The sequence below is a fragment of the Chiloscyllium plagiosum genome, chromosome 14 (genome assembly GCF_004010195.1).
Source record: "Chiloscyllium plagiosum isolate BGI_BamShark_2017 chromosome 14, ASM401019v2, whole genome shotgun sequence".
Lineage (NCBI taxonomy): Eukaryota > Metazoa > Chordata > Chondrichthyes > Orectolobiformes > Hemiscylliidae > Chiloscyllium > Chiloscyllium plagiosum.
In genome coordinates this window covers 14,278,924-14,298,808 of record NC_057723.1, presented here as the reverse complement: position 1 = coordinate 14,298,808, position 19,885 = coordinate 14,278,924, and the positions used below count along the sequence as shown (strand labels likewise).

The following is a 19,885-nucleotide window of genomic DNA, read 5'->3' as shown; positions in this document are numbered from 1 at the left end:
TAGGCCAGACCAGATAAGGATGGCATTTCCTTCCCTGAAGGGCATTAGTGTACCAGATGGTTTTTTCCAACAATCAATAATGGATTCATGGTCATCATTAGACCCTTAATTCCAGATTTTTGTTGAATTCAAATTCCACCATCTGCCGTGGCAGGATTCAAACCCAGGTCCTCAAAACATTACCTGGGTCTCTGGATTAACAGTCCAGTGATTATACCACCAGGTCATTGCCTCTCCATTTGTCATTATACTTGTTTGTTATGTCTTTGGGACTGGAAATAACATTTTCCTAAAAATGCCAAGAACTATCTTTCTCCACGTAGCATCCTTGACAAATTGAGGAATTTGAAACGCATGCTGTTGTTATATTCTGAAACACACACTAACAATCTGGCCAGCTGAGTGAATTAGTTCCAAAGTATACCAGATTGATCTTTGTGATAATTCGTAATAGTTTCATGGTCACCATTACTGAAACTAGTTGTTTTAATTAACTACAAAAAAAATCAAAAGCTAAACATATTGATTAGTACTGAAGACTGTGTTTTAATGCTATGCACCTGAAAGAAAGAAGCATTCTTAAACAATTGCTTTAAAAATCTTGCATTGCATGAGAGTTGTCCTGCCTCAATTCATTTAGTTGAGATCTTAGAAACAAAGGCAGCTGTTAGATGGCAAAGACTGAACTGAATCTATAGACAGAACCCAAAGTTGAAAGGATGGGGAGTGTTGCTGAACAAAAAGATCTTGGAGTGCAAGTTCACAGTTCTTGAAAGTAGAGTCACAGGTAGATAGGATAGTGAAGAAGGCATTTGGTATGCATTCCTTTATTGGTCAGAGTATTGAGTACAAGAGTTGGGAGGTCATGTTGCGGCTGTACAGGACATTGGTTAGGCCACTGTTGGAATGCTGCGTGCAATTCTGGTCTCCTTCCTCTTGGAAAGATGTTGAGAAAATTGAAAGGGTTCAGAAAAGATTTACAAGGATGTTGCCAGGGTTAGAGGATTTGAGCTATAGGGAGAGGCTGAACAGGCTGGGGCTGTTTTCCCTGGAACGTCGGAGGCTGAGGGGTGACCTTATAGAGGTTTACAAAATTATGAGGGGCATGGATCGGGTAAATATGCAGTCTTTTCCTTGGGGTGGGAGAGTCCAGAACTAGAGGGCATAGGTTTAGGGTGAGAGGGGAAAGATATAAAAGGGACCTAAGGGACAACTTTTTCACGCAGAGGGTGGTATGTGTATGGAATGAGCTGCCAGAGGAAGTGTTGGAGGCTGGTACAACTGTAATATTTAAGAGGCATTGGATGGTATATGAAGAGGAAGGGTTTGGAGGGATATGAACCGGGTGCTAGCAGGTGGGACTAGATTGGGTTGGGATATCTGGTCGGCATGGCTGGGTTGGACCGAAGGGTCTGTTACCGTGCTGTATATCTCTATGATAGCTTTCTATCTGAGTTCACCACCCAAACCTCATGTAAATACTGTATGATGTATCAGAAATGTCACCAGTGATAGAAATAAAGCATGATTCCTTTACGTACTTAACATGTAGCCGCTGCCTTCTATAAGCTTGTATATTTTTCTTACAATCCTCTCAGCATTTTCAGTAAACTATCAAATATATATTACAATTGATTTTTGTGCAGGATAAAATATTAAAACTTTTGTGTTGAACATTATTACCAAAATCTGTTCATTATTATGATTAAAACTTCCAAAGACCCGCAGATGCTGAAAATCAGAAACCAAAATAAAACATGCTGAAAAAGCTTATCAGGTCAGGTAGCATCTGTGGAGAGAAAATAAAGTTCAAATTTTGAGTTGGGTAATACAGTTCTCTCCACAGATGCTGCCAGATTATGATATCAGATAAATAAATATAAGAAATTATTATTCATCTTCATTTTAATTCTTATAGTTTGTACACTAATTTTGCAATTTTCATTGTGCTTTTTGTAATGTTGTACTGTCTGGAATTTAACAGTTCAAATGACCTATGCCATGTACCGGAGGCTCTTGAAATGTAACATATGTCTTGCTTACTTCCCTCCATGGATCTGTTAGGATTGTGAGCAAACCACTTGAAGAATCGTTAAAAGGAATACAAATCTACCTTTTGTAATGGCATTCAAATCTAAAGTCAACATACTCTAGAGAGTGACTAGCTTTGAGTAAATGCACAACAACATTATTTTGAAATAAAGCAGTGTAAAAGTTAAAGCGATGTCAGCTGTGGTTCAATGGTTAATGGTGTCACTGCTGGGTCAGTATGTTGGAGCTTTCAATGCCAACTTGAGGACAAGGTCTGGAATGACTCTTCAGTTCTGCAGAGTTGAGGTGATGTCTTTTGGATGAGACCTTTAAAGCAAGGTCTATCAGATGGATTGAAGGGATCCCATGGCATGATATCCAAGAAGAATAGAGGTGTGCTGACCAATATTGATGCCTCAATTTAACATCATTGCAATGAATCAATTGCTCATCTTCACATGAATGTGGGAGTTTGCTATGTACCAGTTGTTAGATTCCTACATTACAACAGCAACCAGTCCCAAGGATGTGAAAAGTGTCTATCTGACTGTAAGCCTTTCTGTTCTCAAGGGATAACTGATTGAGTCACAACTCTCTCAGCATTTACTTTGCATACAAAATACTGAATATGATTTTCTTCACAGAATGACTTTTTGATTTACAGATAGCAGAACTTACAGATTAACCAAAATAAATCGAAAAGGAAACCTTACACAGAGCTCCTCTTTTATATCTCGAGAGTTCTTTGTGTGGTGACTGAGTAGAACTGGTATAGCAAAGTACATTCATATTGACCTCCCTTCCTTAGTGTTTAGGTAACATTTTTCTGAGTGTAATAGTTAATAATCATCAAACTTTTGATAGCACTCCTGCAAAGATTCTTCGTGTGTGTAATTATGTTAAAAATGTATAAAAGAAATTTGACTTTATTTTGTAGAGGAACTGGACTGTTCATATTCAATTTGTTCAGAAGTTGTAATTACTAGCTTATCCTTGATGGATCATTGGTTCCTGAACAAGCCTCATTCTTATTCTCTTTCTCAGCTGGCTTTTCGTTTTCAAATCGATTCAAAATAGAGCATTCTTGATGTCACTGACCTTCCACGCTGTGTCGAATGCCATAGCCAAAATATATCAGTAAACCTGTTGAATGAAGTAAGAAATTTTACATTTCAGTATTAGTAAGTCAGTGGCAAAGGTCCAGAGAAGTTTTTCAGTTCACCCTCATCTAAGGAGCTGATTTCAACTCTCCTGCAAATGTGAACAGAAACAACCTGAACATGAACTGGTGTCACTCGCAGCATCAGTTACCCAATTATGACAACTAGCACCATAAGAAATCAGAGCAGAAGCAAGGCATTCAGCCCATCAAGTCTGCTGGGCCATTCAATGAGATCATGTCGCATCTGATCACTCTGAAACCTACTTTGTTTGTTTTCCCCATAACCTTTGATTCCCTCACTGGTTAAAAATGTATCTACCTTAGCCTTTAATAAAGTTAATGATCCAACCTCTACAGTACTCTGCAACAAAGGATTCTGCAAGTTCACTACCATCTTGAACAAGGGGACAACATTTGCTGTCCTCCAATCAATAGTGCCAGAAGACTACAGGATAGCAAATGTTGTCGCCTTGTTCAAGAAGGGGAATAGAGACAACCCTCATAATTGTAGACCAGTGAGCCTTACTTCTGTTGTGGGCAAAATTTTGGAAAGGATTAGAAGAGATAGAATTTATAATCACCTTGAAAGGAATAATTTGGTTAGGGATATCCAACATGGTTTTGTGAAGGGTAGGTCATGCCTCACAACCTTACTGAGTTCTTTGACAAGATGACCAAACAAGCAGATGAGGGTAAAACAGTTCATGTGGTGTATATGGATTTCAGAAAAGAATTTGATAAGATTCCCCACGGTAGGCTATTGCACAAAATATGGAGGCATGGGATTGAGAGTGACTTAGCAGTTTGGATCAGAAATTGGCTAGCTGTAAGAAGACAGAGGGTGGTGGTTGATAGGAAATGTTTATCCTGGAGTTCAGTTACTAGTGGTGTACAGCAAGGATCTGTTTTGGGACAACTGCTGTTTTTCATTTTTGTAAATGACCTGGATGAGGGTGTTGAAGGATGGGTTAGTACATTTGCAGATGACACTAAAGTCAGTGGGATTGTGGACAGTGAGAAACGATGTTGTAGGTTACAGAGGGACATAGATAAGCTGCAGAGCTGAGCTGAGAGGTGGCATTGGAGTTTAATGTGGAAAAGTGTGAGGTGATTCACTTTGGAAGAAGTAACTGGAATACAGAGTACTGGGCTAATGATAAGATTCTTGATAGTGTGGATCAGCAGAGAGATTTCAGTGTCCATGTGCATAGATCCCTGAAAGTTGTCACCCAAGTAGATTGGGTTGTTAAGAAGGCATACAGCATGTTAGTTTTTATTGGTAATGGGATTGAGTTTCAGAACCATGATATCATGTTGCAGCTGTACAAAACTCTGGTGTGGCTGCACTTAGAGTATTGCATACAGTTCTGGTTGCCACACTATAGGAAGGATGTGGAAGCATTGGAAATGATTCAGAGGAGATTTACCAGAATGTTGCCTGTATGGCAGGAAGGCCTTATGAGGAAAGGTTGAGGGACTTGATGCTGTTTTCGTTAGAGAGAAGAAGGTTAAAAGGTGATTTAATAGAGGGATACAAGATAATCAGAGGATTGAATAGGATGGACAGTGAGAGCCTTTTTCTTTGGATGGTGATGGCTAGCACAATGGGACATAGCTTTAAATTGAGGGGTGATAGGTATAGGACAGATGTCAGAGGTAGGTCCTTTACTCAAAGTGTAGTAAGGGTGTGGAATGCTCTACCTGCAACAGTAGTGGACTTGCCAACAATAAGGGCATTTAAATGGTCATTGGATAGACATATGGATGATAATGGAACTGTGTAGCTTGGATGGGCTTTAGATTGGTTTCACAGGTTGTGATGCAACATCGAGGGCTAAAGGGCCTCTACTGTGCTATAATGATGTCCGTTTTATCTGAGAGAAGAAATCCCTCCCATCTCTATTTTAAAAGTGCAATCCCTTATTCTGAGATTATGTCCCCTGGTCTGAGATTGCCCTACAAGGAGAAACAACCTTCCTGCATCAACCCTGTCAAAATTCCCTGAGAAGTTTGAATGCTTTAACCATCTTGGGAAGATACAGAGAGCCAGCTGGGAGGCTACTGGAAACATGCAACTTGAGGCACAGTGACTCATACATGACCATAACTGCAATGTCAAGGTATAAATGCTCAGAGTCTGCCTAGTAGCAATATGTATGAGGTACCTGTGACCATTAGTGATGAGCTGGATCTCAGCATTAACACTCTTGCCTCTGATGGGGCATCATGGTCTGCCTCAGTGATTGCTTCTGTTATGACTGCTATGGGGCGGCATGGTGGCTCAGTGGTTAGCACTGCTGCCTCACAGCACCAGGGTCCCAGGTTCAATTTCAGCCTCAGGCAACTGTCTGTGTGGAGTTTGCACATTCTCCCCATGTCTGCATGGGTTTCCTCCGGGTGCTCCGGTTTCCTCCCCAGTCCAAAAGATGTGCAGGGCAGGTAAATTGGCCATGCATTAGTCAGAGGGGAAATGTGTCTGGGTGGGTTACTCTTCAGAGGGTTGGCGTGGACTTGTTGGGCCGAAGGGCCTGTTTCCACACTGTAGGGAATCTAAACTAATCTAATCACCTTCCAACACCACCAAGACAGTACTGCTCCTGAATGTTTCTGAGCTCTAATCTTGTCGAGTTGCATTCAACAAGCACTGGTTGTGTAATTTCATAACCCCAACCCACTTGTGCACCACCATCCTTTCTCTGCTACATTGAAGTTTATCTACAGGCTTCTTCCACTCCCTCCTGGCTACCCACAATACAACACAAATGATCTTCCCACATTCTCACTCCCTGTGACTACTTCTGAGTATTGCACCAACATTTGGCTTGCTTCCCCCAAGTTCTGACAGCACAGAGCCATGCATGTGATTCTTGCTTCACATGATCTTGACCCCTCACTGACTCTCCCACTCTCCTGTTTAGTTCATGGAGTCTACTCTCTATCGCCTTCTCCAACACTGTGTCCTTTGATCTCCATTTCAGTGACCCTGAATTGTCCTGAGTGAACTCAATGAAACCTTACAATAAACCCCTCTCCTTTTGCTGAGCATAATTGAAAGTTGCTTCCTAACATCTCTTGGAATTGCATTTGCTTGGAATGTTACAATTCACTGATTGCTGGCTTCTGAGCATAGCCAAATGCCTACAAATAGAGTATTTCATCACAGAATATAATGGGGAACATCAAGAAGCAGAGAGTCATAGCACATTCAAGTACCAGAATTAGGTGAATAACTTGGCACAATCTACACTGAATCAAAATAATAAATTACTGAGGAAAATGTCACTTGATCTAGTCTTGAACAGCCTAGGAATTTCTACACTTGTTTTACACTTTATCTTTGACTGAGCAAATCAGTTCAAAATCAGTTCACTTTTTTATTATTCATTCACAGGATGAGGGTGTCATTGGCTAGGCCAGTATTTATTGCCCATCCATAATTGCCCAGAGGATAGTTAAGAGTCAACCACATTGCTGTGGGTCTGCAGTCACATGTAGGTCAGACTGGGTAAGGATGGCAGTTTCCTTCCCTAAAGGGCATGAGTGTACCAGATGAGTCTTTCCTGACAATTAAATCATGGGTTTAGATCAGAGTGGTGCTGGAAAAGCACAGCAGGTCAGACAGCATCCGAGGAACAGGAAAATCAACGTTTTGGACAAAAGCCCTTCCTCAGATGCTGTCTGACCTGCTGTGCTTTTCCAGCACCACTCTGACCGAAACTCTCATTTCCAGCATCTGCAGTCCTCACTTTTGCTAAATGAATCATGGTCCTCTTTGGACTCTTAATTCCAGATTCTTCATTGAAATCAAATCTCACTGACCCACATGATCTGGGTCTTTGGATTGACAATCCAGATTTAATATCACTAGGCCATCACCTCCCCCACAAAGTAACTTGCTGCTGCCTATAATAGACTAAAATATTGTAAGTATTGACTGAATTGCAATATTAACTACTCAAACTGTGGTGAAGGTTCTTACCAATTGCTATCCAAACAGAGAAGCGAATCCAGGTGTCTGCACTCAACTGCACCGTCAGGTAAATGTTTATCAAAATACTGAATATTGGCAGGAATGGTACACACGGCACCTTTTAAAATACAGCAAAGCATACAAGTCAGGATACACGCACGAGACTCGAGGATAGTGAAGTATACAACATTTAACAGTACAGCATCCCCTTGTTATAATTCAGATCATGATCAAACCATTAAAGTTCAAGTATTCTACTGAAGGTCATTAATGAAGATAAATTTGTATAGGTTATTAATGCCACAAGTATTGAAATAAAAGTTATGGATGCCTGTCTGAATTTTATGGCTTTCTTCAATTATCCAGTTAGTATCTAAATAAATGTAATCTTTCCAGGGTCTCTGTGGACAACACCATCTCAAATAATAGGAAATAGCAGCAATGAAAATCACCAAACATCAGTGCAACCTATCATAATTGAAGATTCTTTTCTCTGTCATCACTTATAACCATGATACACAATTAAATATAATTCATAATGCTGTACAACCAATTAAGTTGTATTTACATGATTTCCTTAATGTAATACAACATTCCTAGGTACACCAAAAAAGCATAACTGACCAAACCTGACACTAAGCTACGAAAGATATATTAGCAGTGGTGACCAAAAGTTTGTGCAAAAGAGAGATATAAAAGAATATCTTAAAGGAGTACAGCACAAGAGGAGAGTTCAAGAACAAGAGAAAGGCCGGCTCAGTCTTAGAGACTAAGCAGTTCACAACATGGCCACCAATAGGAGTGTAGAGATAAGGAAGGTTGAAGCGACGGAGGGATCTGACAAGAAACAGAAGAAATAGGAGCAAGTGTAGGTAATTCCTCTCTCCAAACTGACTCTACTATTCAACATGATCAGAGCTGATTATCTACTTCAGCAACACTTTCCTGCACTATACCCATTTCTTTTGATGCCTTCAGCATCCAAAAAGCTATTGATCTCTGACTTGACTATACTCAATGACTCAGCATTTAGGGCTCCATCCAAGTAGAAAATTCCAAAGGTTTTCAATGCTTTGAGTGAAAAATACTCAGCTTAATTGTGATAAAGGTTCATAATATGTTATTACTGTTTGAGAGCTTGGGTTCTAAAGTAGGAGAACAATGTAAAAAGCTTTAAGTTCAAGTTATATTCTTATGTTATGTGTTAAGCAAGAGAAGACATAGGTTTTATTTTAATTTTAGAGTGAATGCAGAAATTTGGTGAAAAAAAATCATTCACAACTGAACAAGGAACTTTAGCACAGAGACGGGATGACTCTTCACTGAAATTTGAAAGTTCATATAGTCATTGAGGGATGTAGCATTGAATCTTTCTGATATTTGTAATAAGACCTTTTAAATAGTCCTTAGTGCATCATTGTTCATGCTTTCCATTTATGCACAATAAACTTCTATATCATTTTGTTGAAAGTACATCGGCAACCTGTTGAGAATATGTTCAGTGACTGATGATCGTGACAAATGCCAAAGAAAAAGCAAGCTTATAGTCTATCAAGCCAGACGTCTGACCTCCAGCATTACCATTAGCTGGAATCATATCACAGTACTAAGTGATCAGTCCCTGAGACTATATTCCTCAGTTCTGGACTCCCCAGGCAGGAGAAACATTCTGCCAGTATCCACCATGTCAGATTCCTTATATATTTTATAAGTCAATACGATCATTTTTCAGTCTTTTAAACTCCAATGATTGTGGGCCTCTACTCAAAATTTCCTCCTAGAATAATCCCCTCATCAATGAGTCAATCTAACATACCTTTGTTACACTCTGACCCAGGCCAGAATATGGTGTTAAGTATGCTGACTAAAACTGTATATCCACCAACTCATACATGTAATCTCTACAAGGCCCTATAAAATTGCAACAAGGTTACTCATTTGCATTCACCTGGTAATATATTTGATTCTGCTGTTACGTACTAAATATGAGTGTTATCTTTCTCTAATTTGTGCATAAGATCCCTTGAAATATCAGCATTTCTTAATCTCGCACCATTTTTGAAATGTTCTGCTTTTTTATTTTTCTTAACTAGATAATTTCACATTTCGCCACGTTATATTCCACCAAAAAAAGCCCTTTCCTACTGAATTTACCTGAATAAATCAAAGAATCATAGAACTCCTACAGTGTGGATCAGGCCATTCAGCCCATCAAGTGCAAACAAACCCTCTGAAGAACATCCCACCCAGACCCGCCCCTCTACCCTATCCTTATAGCCTCTGCATTAACCATGGTTAATGCACCTAGCCTGCACAGCTCTGGACTCTATGGACAATTTAGCAGGGCCAGTCCATCCAACTTGCACATCCTGGATTTTTTTTTTCAGTCTCTGATTGTCTTGATCACAACACACTTTGCCACTTAATTTTAGGTTATCAGCAAACCAGCTCAAACCTGGTCCCCGCAGGTCTGTTATATCATGGTTCCACACACATGAGTGTTTATTGTCTATGGTCCCATAGCTCCAGAAAGAAGTAAATCTTTATTTAAACCTTCAATTTGCTAGTTAAGAATGGAAACAAAAGCAGGTGTTTTCTTATAAACATGATTCAGTTATGATATAGTTTCACTTTTGGGGCCCTAGCATCCAACTTATAACAGATTCCCCCTGTCAATTCTTTGTAGGTTATCAATAACTGAAATGCAGCATCCATATTTACTGTACTGCACTTGGTACAACCTGCCAACCCAAAACTGAAATATTTGTTCCTTCACTATTTCTGTCCGTGATCAATCTTCAATACATGTTAATATATTACCCCTAAGCTCATGGGAGCTAATTTTGTACAACAAATTCTTGTACGGCATTCTATCAAAAGCTTTTTGGAAAATCCAAAAATGCTACACTCACTGGTCCCCTATACCTAGCCTAATTGTTACTTTCTCAAAAAATATTCAGCATATTTTATCAAAGATTTCTTCCCTTTCATAAATCCATGTTCAGTCTGCTGAGTTATATTATGATCGTCTAAGTATTGGACTATTGTTGGATTCTAGCATTTCTTGTTCTACTGATGTCAGGCTAATTGGTCTATTTACTCTTTTTGAATTTGCTTGAACAGTGGAGTTATTTTCAATATCTTCCGATCCACAGGTGCCATACTAGATTCTATGAGATTTGATGAGTTCAAATTAAATGATGATCAAAAATGGGAGGCTGATCAAGAACATCGGTGGTGTAGTAATGATGTCATTAGAATAGGCATCTAGAGGCCCAAGCTACTGGTCTAAGGATCATAGACTCACATCCCACCATGTAGCTTTTAGAATTTAAATTTAATTACAAAAAACAATTTACAAGGATGTTGCCAGGGTTGAAGGATTTGAGCTATAGGGAGAGGTTGAATAGGCTAGGGCTGTTTTCCCTGGAGCGCCGGAGACTGAGGGGTGACCTTATAGAGATTTATAAAATCACTAGGGGCATGGATAGGATAAATAGACACAAATTGTTTCCTGGGGTGGGGGAGTCCAGAACTAGAGTGCATAGGTTTAGGGTGAGAGGGGAAAGATATAAAAGAGACCTGAGAGGCAACTTTTTCACATAGAGGGTGATACGTGTATGGAATGAACTGCCAATGGAAGTGGTGGAGGCTGGTACAATTGCAACATTTAAGAGGCATCTAAATAGGTATATGGATAAAAAGGGTTTGGAGGGATATGGGCCAGGTGCTGGCAGGTGGGACTAGATTGGGTTGAGATATCAGGTCGGCATGGACAAATTGGACTGAAGGGTCTGTTTCTGTGATGTACATCTCTATGACTTTATGACTTCATAAATCTCAATTCATTTACAAAAATCAAAAATTGAAACGTAGTTTCAGTTTCATTTTTGGAGAAATGTTCACTGTAATGTTCCTCAGGAAAACAAGTCTGTTGTCCTTCTCATGTTGTTTTTACCTGATCTGACCTAAATGTGATTTCAGGCCCACAACAGTATGGTTGACTCATAAGACCATAAGGCTATATGTTAACCATATGAGCATATATCAACTGGGCATAAGGGCAATTAGTGATGGGCAACATATGTTGTCCTTGCCAGTGGTGCCCACATCCTCCCAAAGGATTTTTTAAGAAGTTGAAATTACTACTCAACCAAAGTTGAATAAGTAGTGTGACAAATCAGCAGCAATAGAAAGGTTGTGAGGTGGTTGTAAAGTAGACCTGGTATCTTCAATGCTAATGTGGAACCCAATGTTGTGTTTGTGGATGTAATTGTGGAAGAGCAGTAAGGAGATGTGACATAGGAGGAGGCCTAAGATAGACTGATTAAATAAATTCAGGTGTACAGATGTTGCACTGGAAAAACACTATGTAAATACAAACAGAGTTATAGTCATCGAGTCATAGAGGTCTATAACATGGAACAGACCATTCAGCCTAAGTTGCCAATGGCACCCAGTTTTCACAAGTAAACTAGTTAGTGGAGCAGTGGCAATGTCCCCACATCTGGACCATTTGGTCTGCATTCACATCAAATCTCACGTTTATGAAACCATGAAGATGTATCATAACACATTGAAGCAGGTTACATAAAACTTTATTTTTTGATCGCTTTACCTTAATGCTTTAGCTGTTTGAAATGCTGCCATTTTTTTCCACAGGTACCTTTTCCAATGTGTCCACTAAAAATAAAGCTGATGAAAGAATCCAAACACCATTTACCACATAATTGAAATGTTTAATCAAAAAGTTTTGCCCTCCTGAATCAACATTGTAACTTTTATTTATCCTGCCGTCAACATACCATAAATGAGGCTTTCTTCTGGTTTTGAGGTTGTCTCCAGATAATAAATACTGTGACTGCTAATATCAACAGGACCGGCACCAAGCAACCAAGACTCCAGCTCTCTGCTGCAATGATTGAATCCAGCCTAAGAGTGATCATTGCACTTAGAATGCAAATTAAAATGACTGATAAGAGAGAAATAAGAAGACATAGTTACAACCTCTTCATGATATACAATGATTTAGGTATAGCATTCTAATGGTCTAATTTCCTCTGAGCGTTTTATTACATTAATAATAACACCAGCAGGGATTTTATGTTTGCATATTAACTGTATGCTAATAACATTGCACAGTGGAAGTTAATCCCTTCATAAAATATAGTTTAAAATAGACAACATTGTATTAGTAAAATCCAAACTTCAAAAGAAACAGAGTCCAATACTCTCAATAACTCTATAGTGGGTTGGGCGCTGCAGGTGATGGAGTGCTTTAATTTCCCCTTCCAACTCCATTTTGATTTAGTCCCCCTCCCTCTCTCTACCTTTCCCTCACTTTTGGTATTGTTGCACTTCCCCAGGATTTGCATGTTAATTAATTTGAAACATGGGTGATTTAATGATAGAAGATAATGGAGAAAAAAATCAAGGGTGATTCAGTAATGGGAAATAAAATGTTCAGTTGTGCATTAAAACACTTCTGGATATAAATGAAAGTAAGAAACAGAGTGGATGGGAAGCTAAAATGGGTCTGTTTCCTGTTCCATTCACATTGAGTTCTGATGTTAATGGTGCTTGTATTGGTGGTGGATGAGGCATCTGTGTAAAAACTAACCAGACTCTTAATGTGTTGAAAGGATGTCCCTGGTGTGGGAGTGGGTGGAACTCAACTTGGAGTCTTCTAGATGCAAATCGTGATTTCCAACGCCTTTGCAACTGAGAAATGAGTAGGACATCACAACACTGGCCTTGTGGTAACAAACCGGCCTGAAGACCAAAGGGATCTATCCATATGTGTTTGAAACACCGCTCCATGGTGGCAGCTGGAGGATCTATGATATGTTAGCAGTTATAACTTGTACCATGCTATGAGCTATGTATTAAATTGCTGACCAGACCTTTGACACTTCAGTGACTCTGATAGTTTCAAGTTCCTTTGAGTACTCACCTGTTAGTCCCACACAACATGTAACAATACTTGATGACTGCGGTGATGGGAATTGAAGAGGAATTACCAATAAGTTAATGTTGAAAGATTCCTTTGGGGACTCTGTAGTGTGTTCACATTGTTTCTCTTCATTCATTTCAATGCCAACATTCTTACTAAAGTCTGGTTGGTACCTATTGCAAAAAAAAACCCATTATTTTCTTGGTAAGTGGGGTCTCTGTCCAGACAAGGGTGGGGCATATAGATTGAACTCCCAGCAACCTAGAAATATTATGTTTACCTCAAAATAATGATACATATTGCCACCAATGTGTAGGCCAGAAGTGTTCCAATGGACATCATATCAACCAGTGTCTTCAGATCAAATAGGCATGCCATTACAGCTAAGAAAAGCAGACAATAACTGCAAAATGATTTCTGTTTAGCATTCGGGTTAAATAACATACATTGAAAACACTTAGGAAAATTGAACATTATCCTTTCTGTCTAAACTCTTAAATCTCTTTAATGTTTAAGAATGAAGCATAGTCTGGAGAAAGCTGGATTTTAAGCCCACCGAGTCTATTCCAATCAAAGTCCATATGATACTATTTCATAATGCCACACATTCTTATAGATGCTATCAATCCCCTAATTTACAGATCTCTGAGATCGCCTCCTATTACCCTGAGAAAATCTCAAGCAATATAAGACTGATTAGGATTCTACATAGCGTCCACATCTTTTGAGCAACATATTGTGTTCCTATATTAACTCAGGAAATGTTCACAGAATAAATGATGGTAACAGCTATGATCTAAAATTATCAAGTAAATGTTGGAAAATTATTCATAGATTCTGACCCTGACCCCAGGTGGAAAACAGACTTTCCTTATGGTTTTAGTGATGATTTTTTTTTTGTTTGGATTGCGAAGGATTTCCGATTCAATTACATACGGCAGGCAGGTTCTAGTGGATAAAAGGCCAATCAGACAGCCTCCAGCTTCAGAGGAGAAGGTGGCTTCAGTCAAGAGTAAGTAAGTGAGAGGTAGCTCAAGTTGCAGTCTGCTACTTTTAAAAAATATATTCAGAAAGTACAAAAAAGCAGCCAGGCCACCACTGGTGAGGTGGAGGGGGTGTGCCCCTTGACAAATGTCATCTGGAGGGAAGGACAGAGAGGCTGGAGGTCTCCCTAGAGTATTAGCATCCTGAACTACATACTTAGTGGCTTCCTCCAAGCAGTCTATTTCCCCCCTCTTCGCCCACTGCATCAGAAACTGAAAGTTGATTAGAAAATTCGAGTCAGCCTCCTAAAATTACCTATAACAAGCTTCTTAACGAGCCTCATGGCCAAAGTAGTGCTGGGTAAATAAGCACTACTGCTATTAGGTGGAAAAGAAATTAAAATAAAACAGGAGTTTCAGACTCTCCTCATGGGGTGGCATGGTGGCTCAGTGGTTAGCACACTGTTGCCTCACAGCACCAGGGACCCAGGATTGATTCCTCGGGCAGCTGGCTGTGTGGAGTTTGCACATTCTCCCTGTGTCTGTCTTTGTGGGATTCCTCTAGATGGTCTGATTTCCTCCCACAGTCCAAGATGTGCAGGCCAGGTGAATTGGTCTTGCTAAATTGCCCATAGTGTTAGGCGCATTAGTCAGGTGTAAATATAGGGTAGGGGAATGTGTCGGAGTGGGCTACACTTTGGAGGGTTGATGTGGACTTGTTGGGCCAAATGGCCTGTTTCCATGCTGTAGGGAATCTAATCATTCTAGGGACTGACTCCCACATGGCTGGCCACAGCCAATGTACTGTGAGAGTTTCCTTGTCTAGGAAGACATTTGTTTTCTGTTTTTCTTCTTTATTTAAAAAAGTTAGGAGAAAAAAGGTGGTGCTGGGAACAGAATCAGGAAACTAGCACACCAGTTAGTTCTGATATTTATATGGCTCATCTCTAGATGACCTTGAGAATGTGGCAGTGAACAATCTTCTAGAACTACTTGGGTCCATTTGGTGTAGCTGTATCCACAGTGGTTTTAGGGAGGGTTCCAATGGTTGCAGTGGGTGGCTGGAACTGGGATGGGCTGGGGTGGGGTGGTTAGCCCATCTACAAGGTGTCGTGGGGCTGAACCTGCGCCCAAGCAGGCAGTGAAAGTATCCAGACCTCAACACTTTCATCCTGACCTGCTGTTAGGCCTACTTCCACTCACCTCCAGAAACCTTTTCTGTCCCTCATCCTGCACGGGAAAATTCAGGGTAACTGATTATTCTGTTCCGCTTCCATTCATTTTGATTAACAAGATACCTAACATGCCTAATCTCCACATCCCAGAGTCTGGAATGCCACTGTATTTTCAGGCTTGTCCACTTCTGTTCCCACCCTAGTGCGGCCCAAAGATTTTACTGGAAGTACAGCATTGAAAATATTCTTAATGCATTATCGATTTATTTGAAAAAGCAACAAATGCTGAGAGAAAGCAGAGTGTATTTTCATTGTTTGAAAATCTGCTAAGCCAATAATATATGGACATTTTCAGCCCCAGCTATAAGGTTAACAAATAACCCTTCTTACCAGAAATGCTTGCTGAAATTATTGTGGCAATAACTGGGGTGTGACGTTTACTCAGTTTTGCTAGAAAGTCAAACAGTAAGCCATCCCTTGCCATAGCAAACAGGATGCGGGGTAAAGGGAACATCATGCCCAGCAGGCTGTGGAGGAATAAATCAGAATTAAAACCAAAATCCAAACTAAAAGGAAGTGAGAGATATGCAGTGCTCACCAAATGTCTAGCCTGTCAAATGTTTAAGAATAAAACAATAACATATAATGGCACTAATGGATGAACTGTAGAAACTAGGAACAGGAATGCGCACCTGCTCTGCCATTCAATAAATTCGAATAATCTTCTACCTCAAATATATATCTCTATCTACCTTCTGTCCATATCTCTCAAAGTCTTTGATAGCTAAAAGATTAAGAGTCACTTTCTTAAGTATGCTCAGTGGCCCAGCATCCTCAGCCGTCAGAATTCCACAAGTTGACTACTCTCTGAGGAAAGAAATGTTTCCTATCGCAGTCCTAAATCGCCTAACCTGAAACTGAAGCTCAGAATCAGGCCATTATCGAAGGAAACACCTCAGAATCATTTAAATTAATCAGTTGGGTAGATCCCAAGATGCCATTGTCACCCTCCCAAAAGCCAATGAAATGGCAAAGCTGTAGGAGAAACAAATACAGGACGTTTGCTCGAAATGTCAATTCTCCTGCTCCTCAGATGCTGCCTGACCTGCTGTACTTTTCCAGCACCACACTCTCGACTCTGATCTCCAGCATCTGCAGACTTCACTTTTGCCTATGTTAGATATATTGGTTTGTTCACATTGTGAAGCATGGTAGTATTACCAATGTCAGGAATGACCAGCAGGGGGAGTTGAGTGCATTCAATCTTGCAAACCCAAGCACTGGCAGCACATTTTCAGGTTTAAATGTATATCATCACACCAAAAGCAGCATAAACATTTTAATCATCTGAAAAGGCTCTGGAGAATGAGAGAATCCAGGAAATGGAAAATGAAAAAAGAAGGAAAAGTATATATTTAACTATACATTTTTGGGTGAAGTCAAAGAGGGCAAGCAGAGGCCCTGGCTCGGGGTTGATTAGCTCAGTTGGCTGTGCGGCTTGTTTGTGATTATAGAATGATGCTAGTGGCATGGGTTCAATTGCTGTGACTGGCTGAGATTACCATAAAGGGCTCTCCTTTCCAACCCCTTGCCTGAGATGTGGCGGTCCTCAGGTTAAAGCATTGCCAGCCACCTCTCTCTTATGAGAGAGCAGCCATGTAGATAAAACTCGAGTTACTTTACCTCTTAATCTTTACTGAATTGCTAGGCTTCAAGAAAGTGTTAAACTGGACAAGTGATAAACTGTGAGCATCAGACTGCAAGGTCCAAGGGAGCCCAGATCTTCAGGTACAAGTTCAGTTTTCTCCCACACTTAGCAACAAGTGGAGAGAGTTTAACAATACTCTTGATGTCTTAAAGACCAAAGCCACATTTATCTTTAGTAGAAAGGCATACATACAGGTAGGGCTGCTTGAAATATTGGATGCAATATTGCACAATGCAAATAGGATAGAATTTCAGAAAAAATTCCCTCAAACTTTGTAAAGGTCTGGAAATGCTCAAGAAAGAACATTGCATCACATTACTTCAAGTCACCCAGAGAATATCTATATGTACTTCCAGGAATGTCTCACACTCATTGTTCAAGAAAGGGAAGGTTCTACATGGCAGTATGCAACAAAGTCAACTGCTACAGAGCCAACAAGGTAGTGTCAGGACTGTTGACAGTTCCTGAGCCCAATGAGAGCTCAGTTTATGTGTAGACCTTACACAATTGATCAAGGCAGTCCATGATGACTACGGAGCTAACCACCCAATAGTGTGCTCCTTATAAAATTAGGTGCAAACACCAGCTTTTGTAAAGTACCTCTAGACTACAAATCAATGTTGCCATTCTGGTGATTTTACTTTAATCACTGACCTCTTACAATTTCATTTGCACCAGAAACATTTCCACAAGCAATGTCTCAAATGCTTGAAGGGAACATGAGCAGTAATCATTTCATTACAGAGAACATACTTGGACACACTAAAAAGGAGCATGATCAGTGCTTGTGAAGTTATGAAAGTATTGCAGAATGTAGGCCTCATGCTCAATGGGAATTGTCAATTTGCAAATATAAGAATGAGATTATTCACCTATATCATGTAAGAGAAAGGAATCATGGTAAATCCTGGGAAAATGAAGGCAATAAACAAGTTTACACAACCAGAGTGTCAATGATGTCCAACTTTTTGTGGAAATGGTCAACCAGGTGGAGAAATGTATTCGAAATCTGGCTATAATCATAGAATATTGGAGAGCTTCAGAGGAAAATTCAATAGTTGGCTTTGAAAAGGTTAAGACAGAAATGACTTTGCTTTGATGTACTAGCTCACTATAATCCCAGATTACCCATAGTATTGGTTACAGATTCATCTTCCTCAGGATTAGGCACATGCTCATTTCAGTTTAGGATGACATGTGTTGAAAGCCAATCTAATTTGTATCTCGAGCATTTGCAGAATCAGAAGAACACAATGTAAATATAGAGCAAGAGCAATTAGTTGAGGCTGTAAGTGTTTCTCAGTTTTAGTGTGTCAGACATTGTTCTGCAATTCAAGAATGATGAGTTTGAGGTTCACAACAGAATCACAGTCAATCATGTCATGAATTCTCCTCTTCTTCTAAAGACTATTAAAGAAGCCACGAGAGTGTTAAAACCCTGAAGTTGTTAATGGTCAAAAACACTGATTGGAATTTATCTTTACGAATCACATCAATGCTTTTGAGTAATGAAAGTTCGCTGTTAGAGTCACTAATGAGTAAATGATTGCGAACAGATATTCCATAATGATAGCAAAATCCTTGGACTAAGTCTAAAATCACAAGACCAGAAGAGAATTAGAAAGATTGAGAATGACCCCAAAAGGAAACAGCAGAGATGGTACAATTCTAAGCCCACAGTGAAGATTTTGTCAGGTTTGGTACCATGCAGAAGGTTTGGCTCAGAAATAATAAATCAGAAGGTACAGTCCTAAGAAAAGCAGTTCAGCCAAGTCTTACACTGTTTGAATACCAGTAGGAGCACTCAGAATGAATAGAAAGCATTGATTTTTCTCAAAGCATTGAGAAAGAATCAGTAGGAATATACAGAAAATGGATGATGAGAACAGGATAACGTCAACTACCTTGCAATATGGTACACTAATTACAGAAATGGTGGCAGATCATTACCTCATGAAACAATCGTGTGAACCACAGTAAGACAAGCAGCAAACATTCCACAAAAGTATTTGGACATGGGGGCATGGGGAGGGAGCACCCAGTGGAGATCGTGAGAACGTAAATAGTTCAAATAAATTGTTGAAGTAATGATAACATAAGAGTTGAGAGAAACTTGGGGGGAGATGTAACATAAAAAGAAGACTAATGTTAATTATATGATGTCAAGGTAAAATCAGAGAGCATAGGATTGTTTTCTCATTGGACAGACAGAGAGACAACTGTTGGTGGCTTAACCTGAGGGTCATCACACCTCAGGTGAAGAGAGAGGTTGAAGAGGCAAGTCCTGATGGCATTGTAAAACAGCTGTCCAGCCAACTGAGCTAACTGACCCCACTGACAAGAATGGAACAATTGTACTTGAGTGCTGTAATACAAAGTTCAGCAACCTGTGCATTAGATTGCAAAAAAGAGGGCTTGTTGGACCTCCTGAGAGTCAGACTATAGTCACTCCTAAACAAAGCAGACTCTATGGGGACTCATTAGGGTTTCATACATGATTTTGTTGCACCTTTATGGAAACAGCTCAAATCATCAAGCACAGTAATAAATTAATTTCTTGGATATGTTATGTAGGAAGCAACATGCAATCTTAATGCATTTAAGGAACTAATTAGATTACCATCATACCTTGTTGAAAGTGCACACAGAGAGCCCACAGCTACAAAGTATCTTGCAGGACTCCATCGCACATATTCAAAGGCCACAGGGATTGGGCTTTGAGTATCAAGCAGATAGTAAGGTATCATAAGCGTAAGAGCAGCAGAAACCCCAAAGTAGGCTAAGCAGCAAATGAGAAGAGATGCTATAATCCCAACTGGGATGGACTTCTGAGGACTTTTCACCTCTTCACCTGGGAAAATAATAAAATAAAAAGAATCAGTGTGAGATACAATGGAGAAAAG

The 19,885-nt window shown here is 39.8% G+C and overlaps 1 protein-coding gene across 1 annotated transcript in view; it reads right to left on the bottom strand.

The window, feature by feature from the left end:
* Window positions 1-2,789: 2,789 nt before the first annotated feature.
* Window positions 2,790-19,885, bottom strand: part of LOC122556894 (cationic amino acid transporter 2-like) — a 42,520-nt gene continuing 25,424 nt past the window's right edge. Inside the window, exons 6-12 of the mRNA XM_043704152.1 lie at window positions 19,611-19,833; window positions 15,665-15,801; window positions 13,397-13,499; window positions 13,117-13,289; window positions 11,969-12,135; window positions 7,173-7,281; window positions 2,790-3,174 (exon numbers count right to left, since the gene is read on the bottom strand). Coding sequence (XP_043560087.1) covers window positions 3,122-3,174; window positions 7,173-7,281; window positions 11,969-12,135; window positions 13,117-13,289; window positions 13,397-13,499; window positions 15,665-15,801; window positions 19,611-19,833 — 965 coding nt within the window. The 3' untranslated portion in view covers window positions 2,790-3,121. The remainder of the gene's footprint in view (window positions 3,175-7,172; window positions 7,282-11,968; window positions 12,136-13,116; window positions 13,290-13,396; window positions 13,500-15,664; window positions 15,802-19,610; window positions 19,834-19,885) is intronic.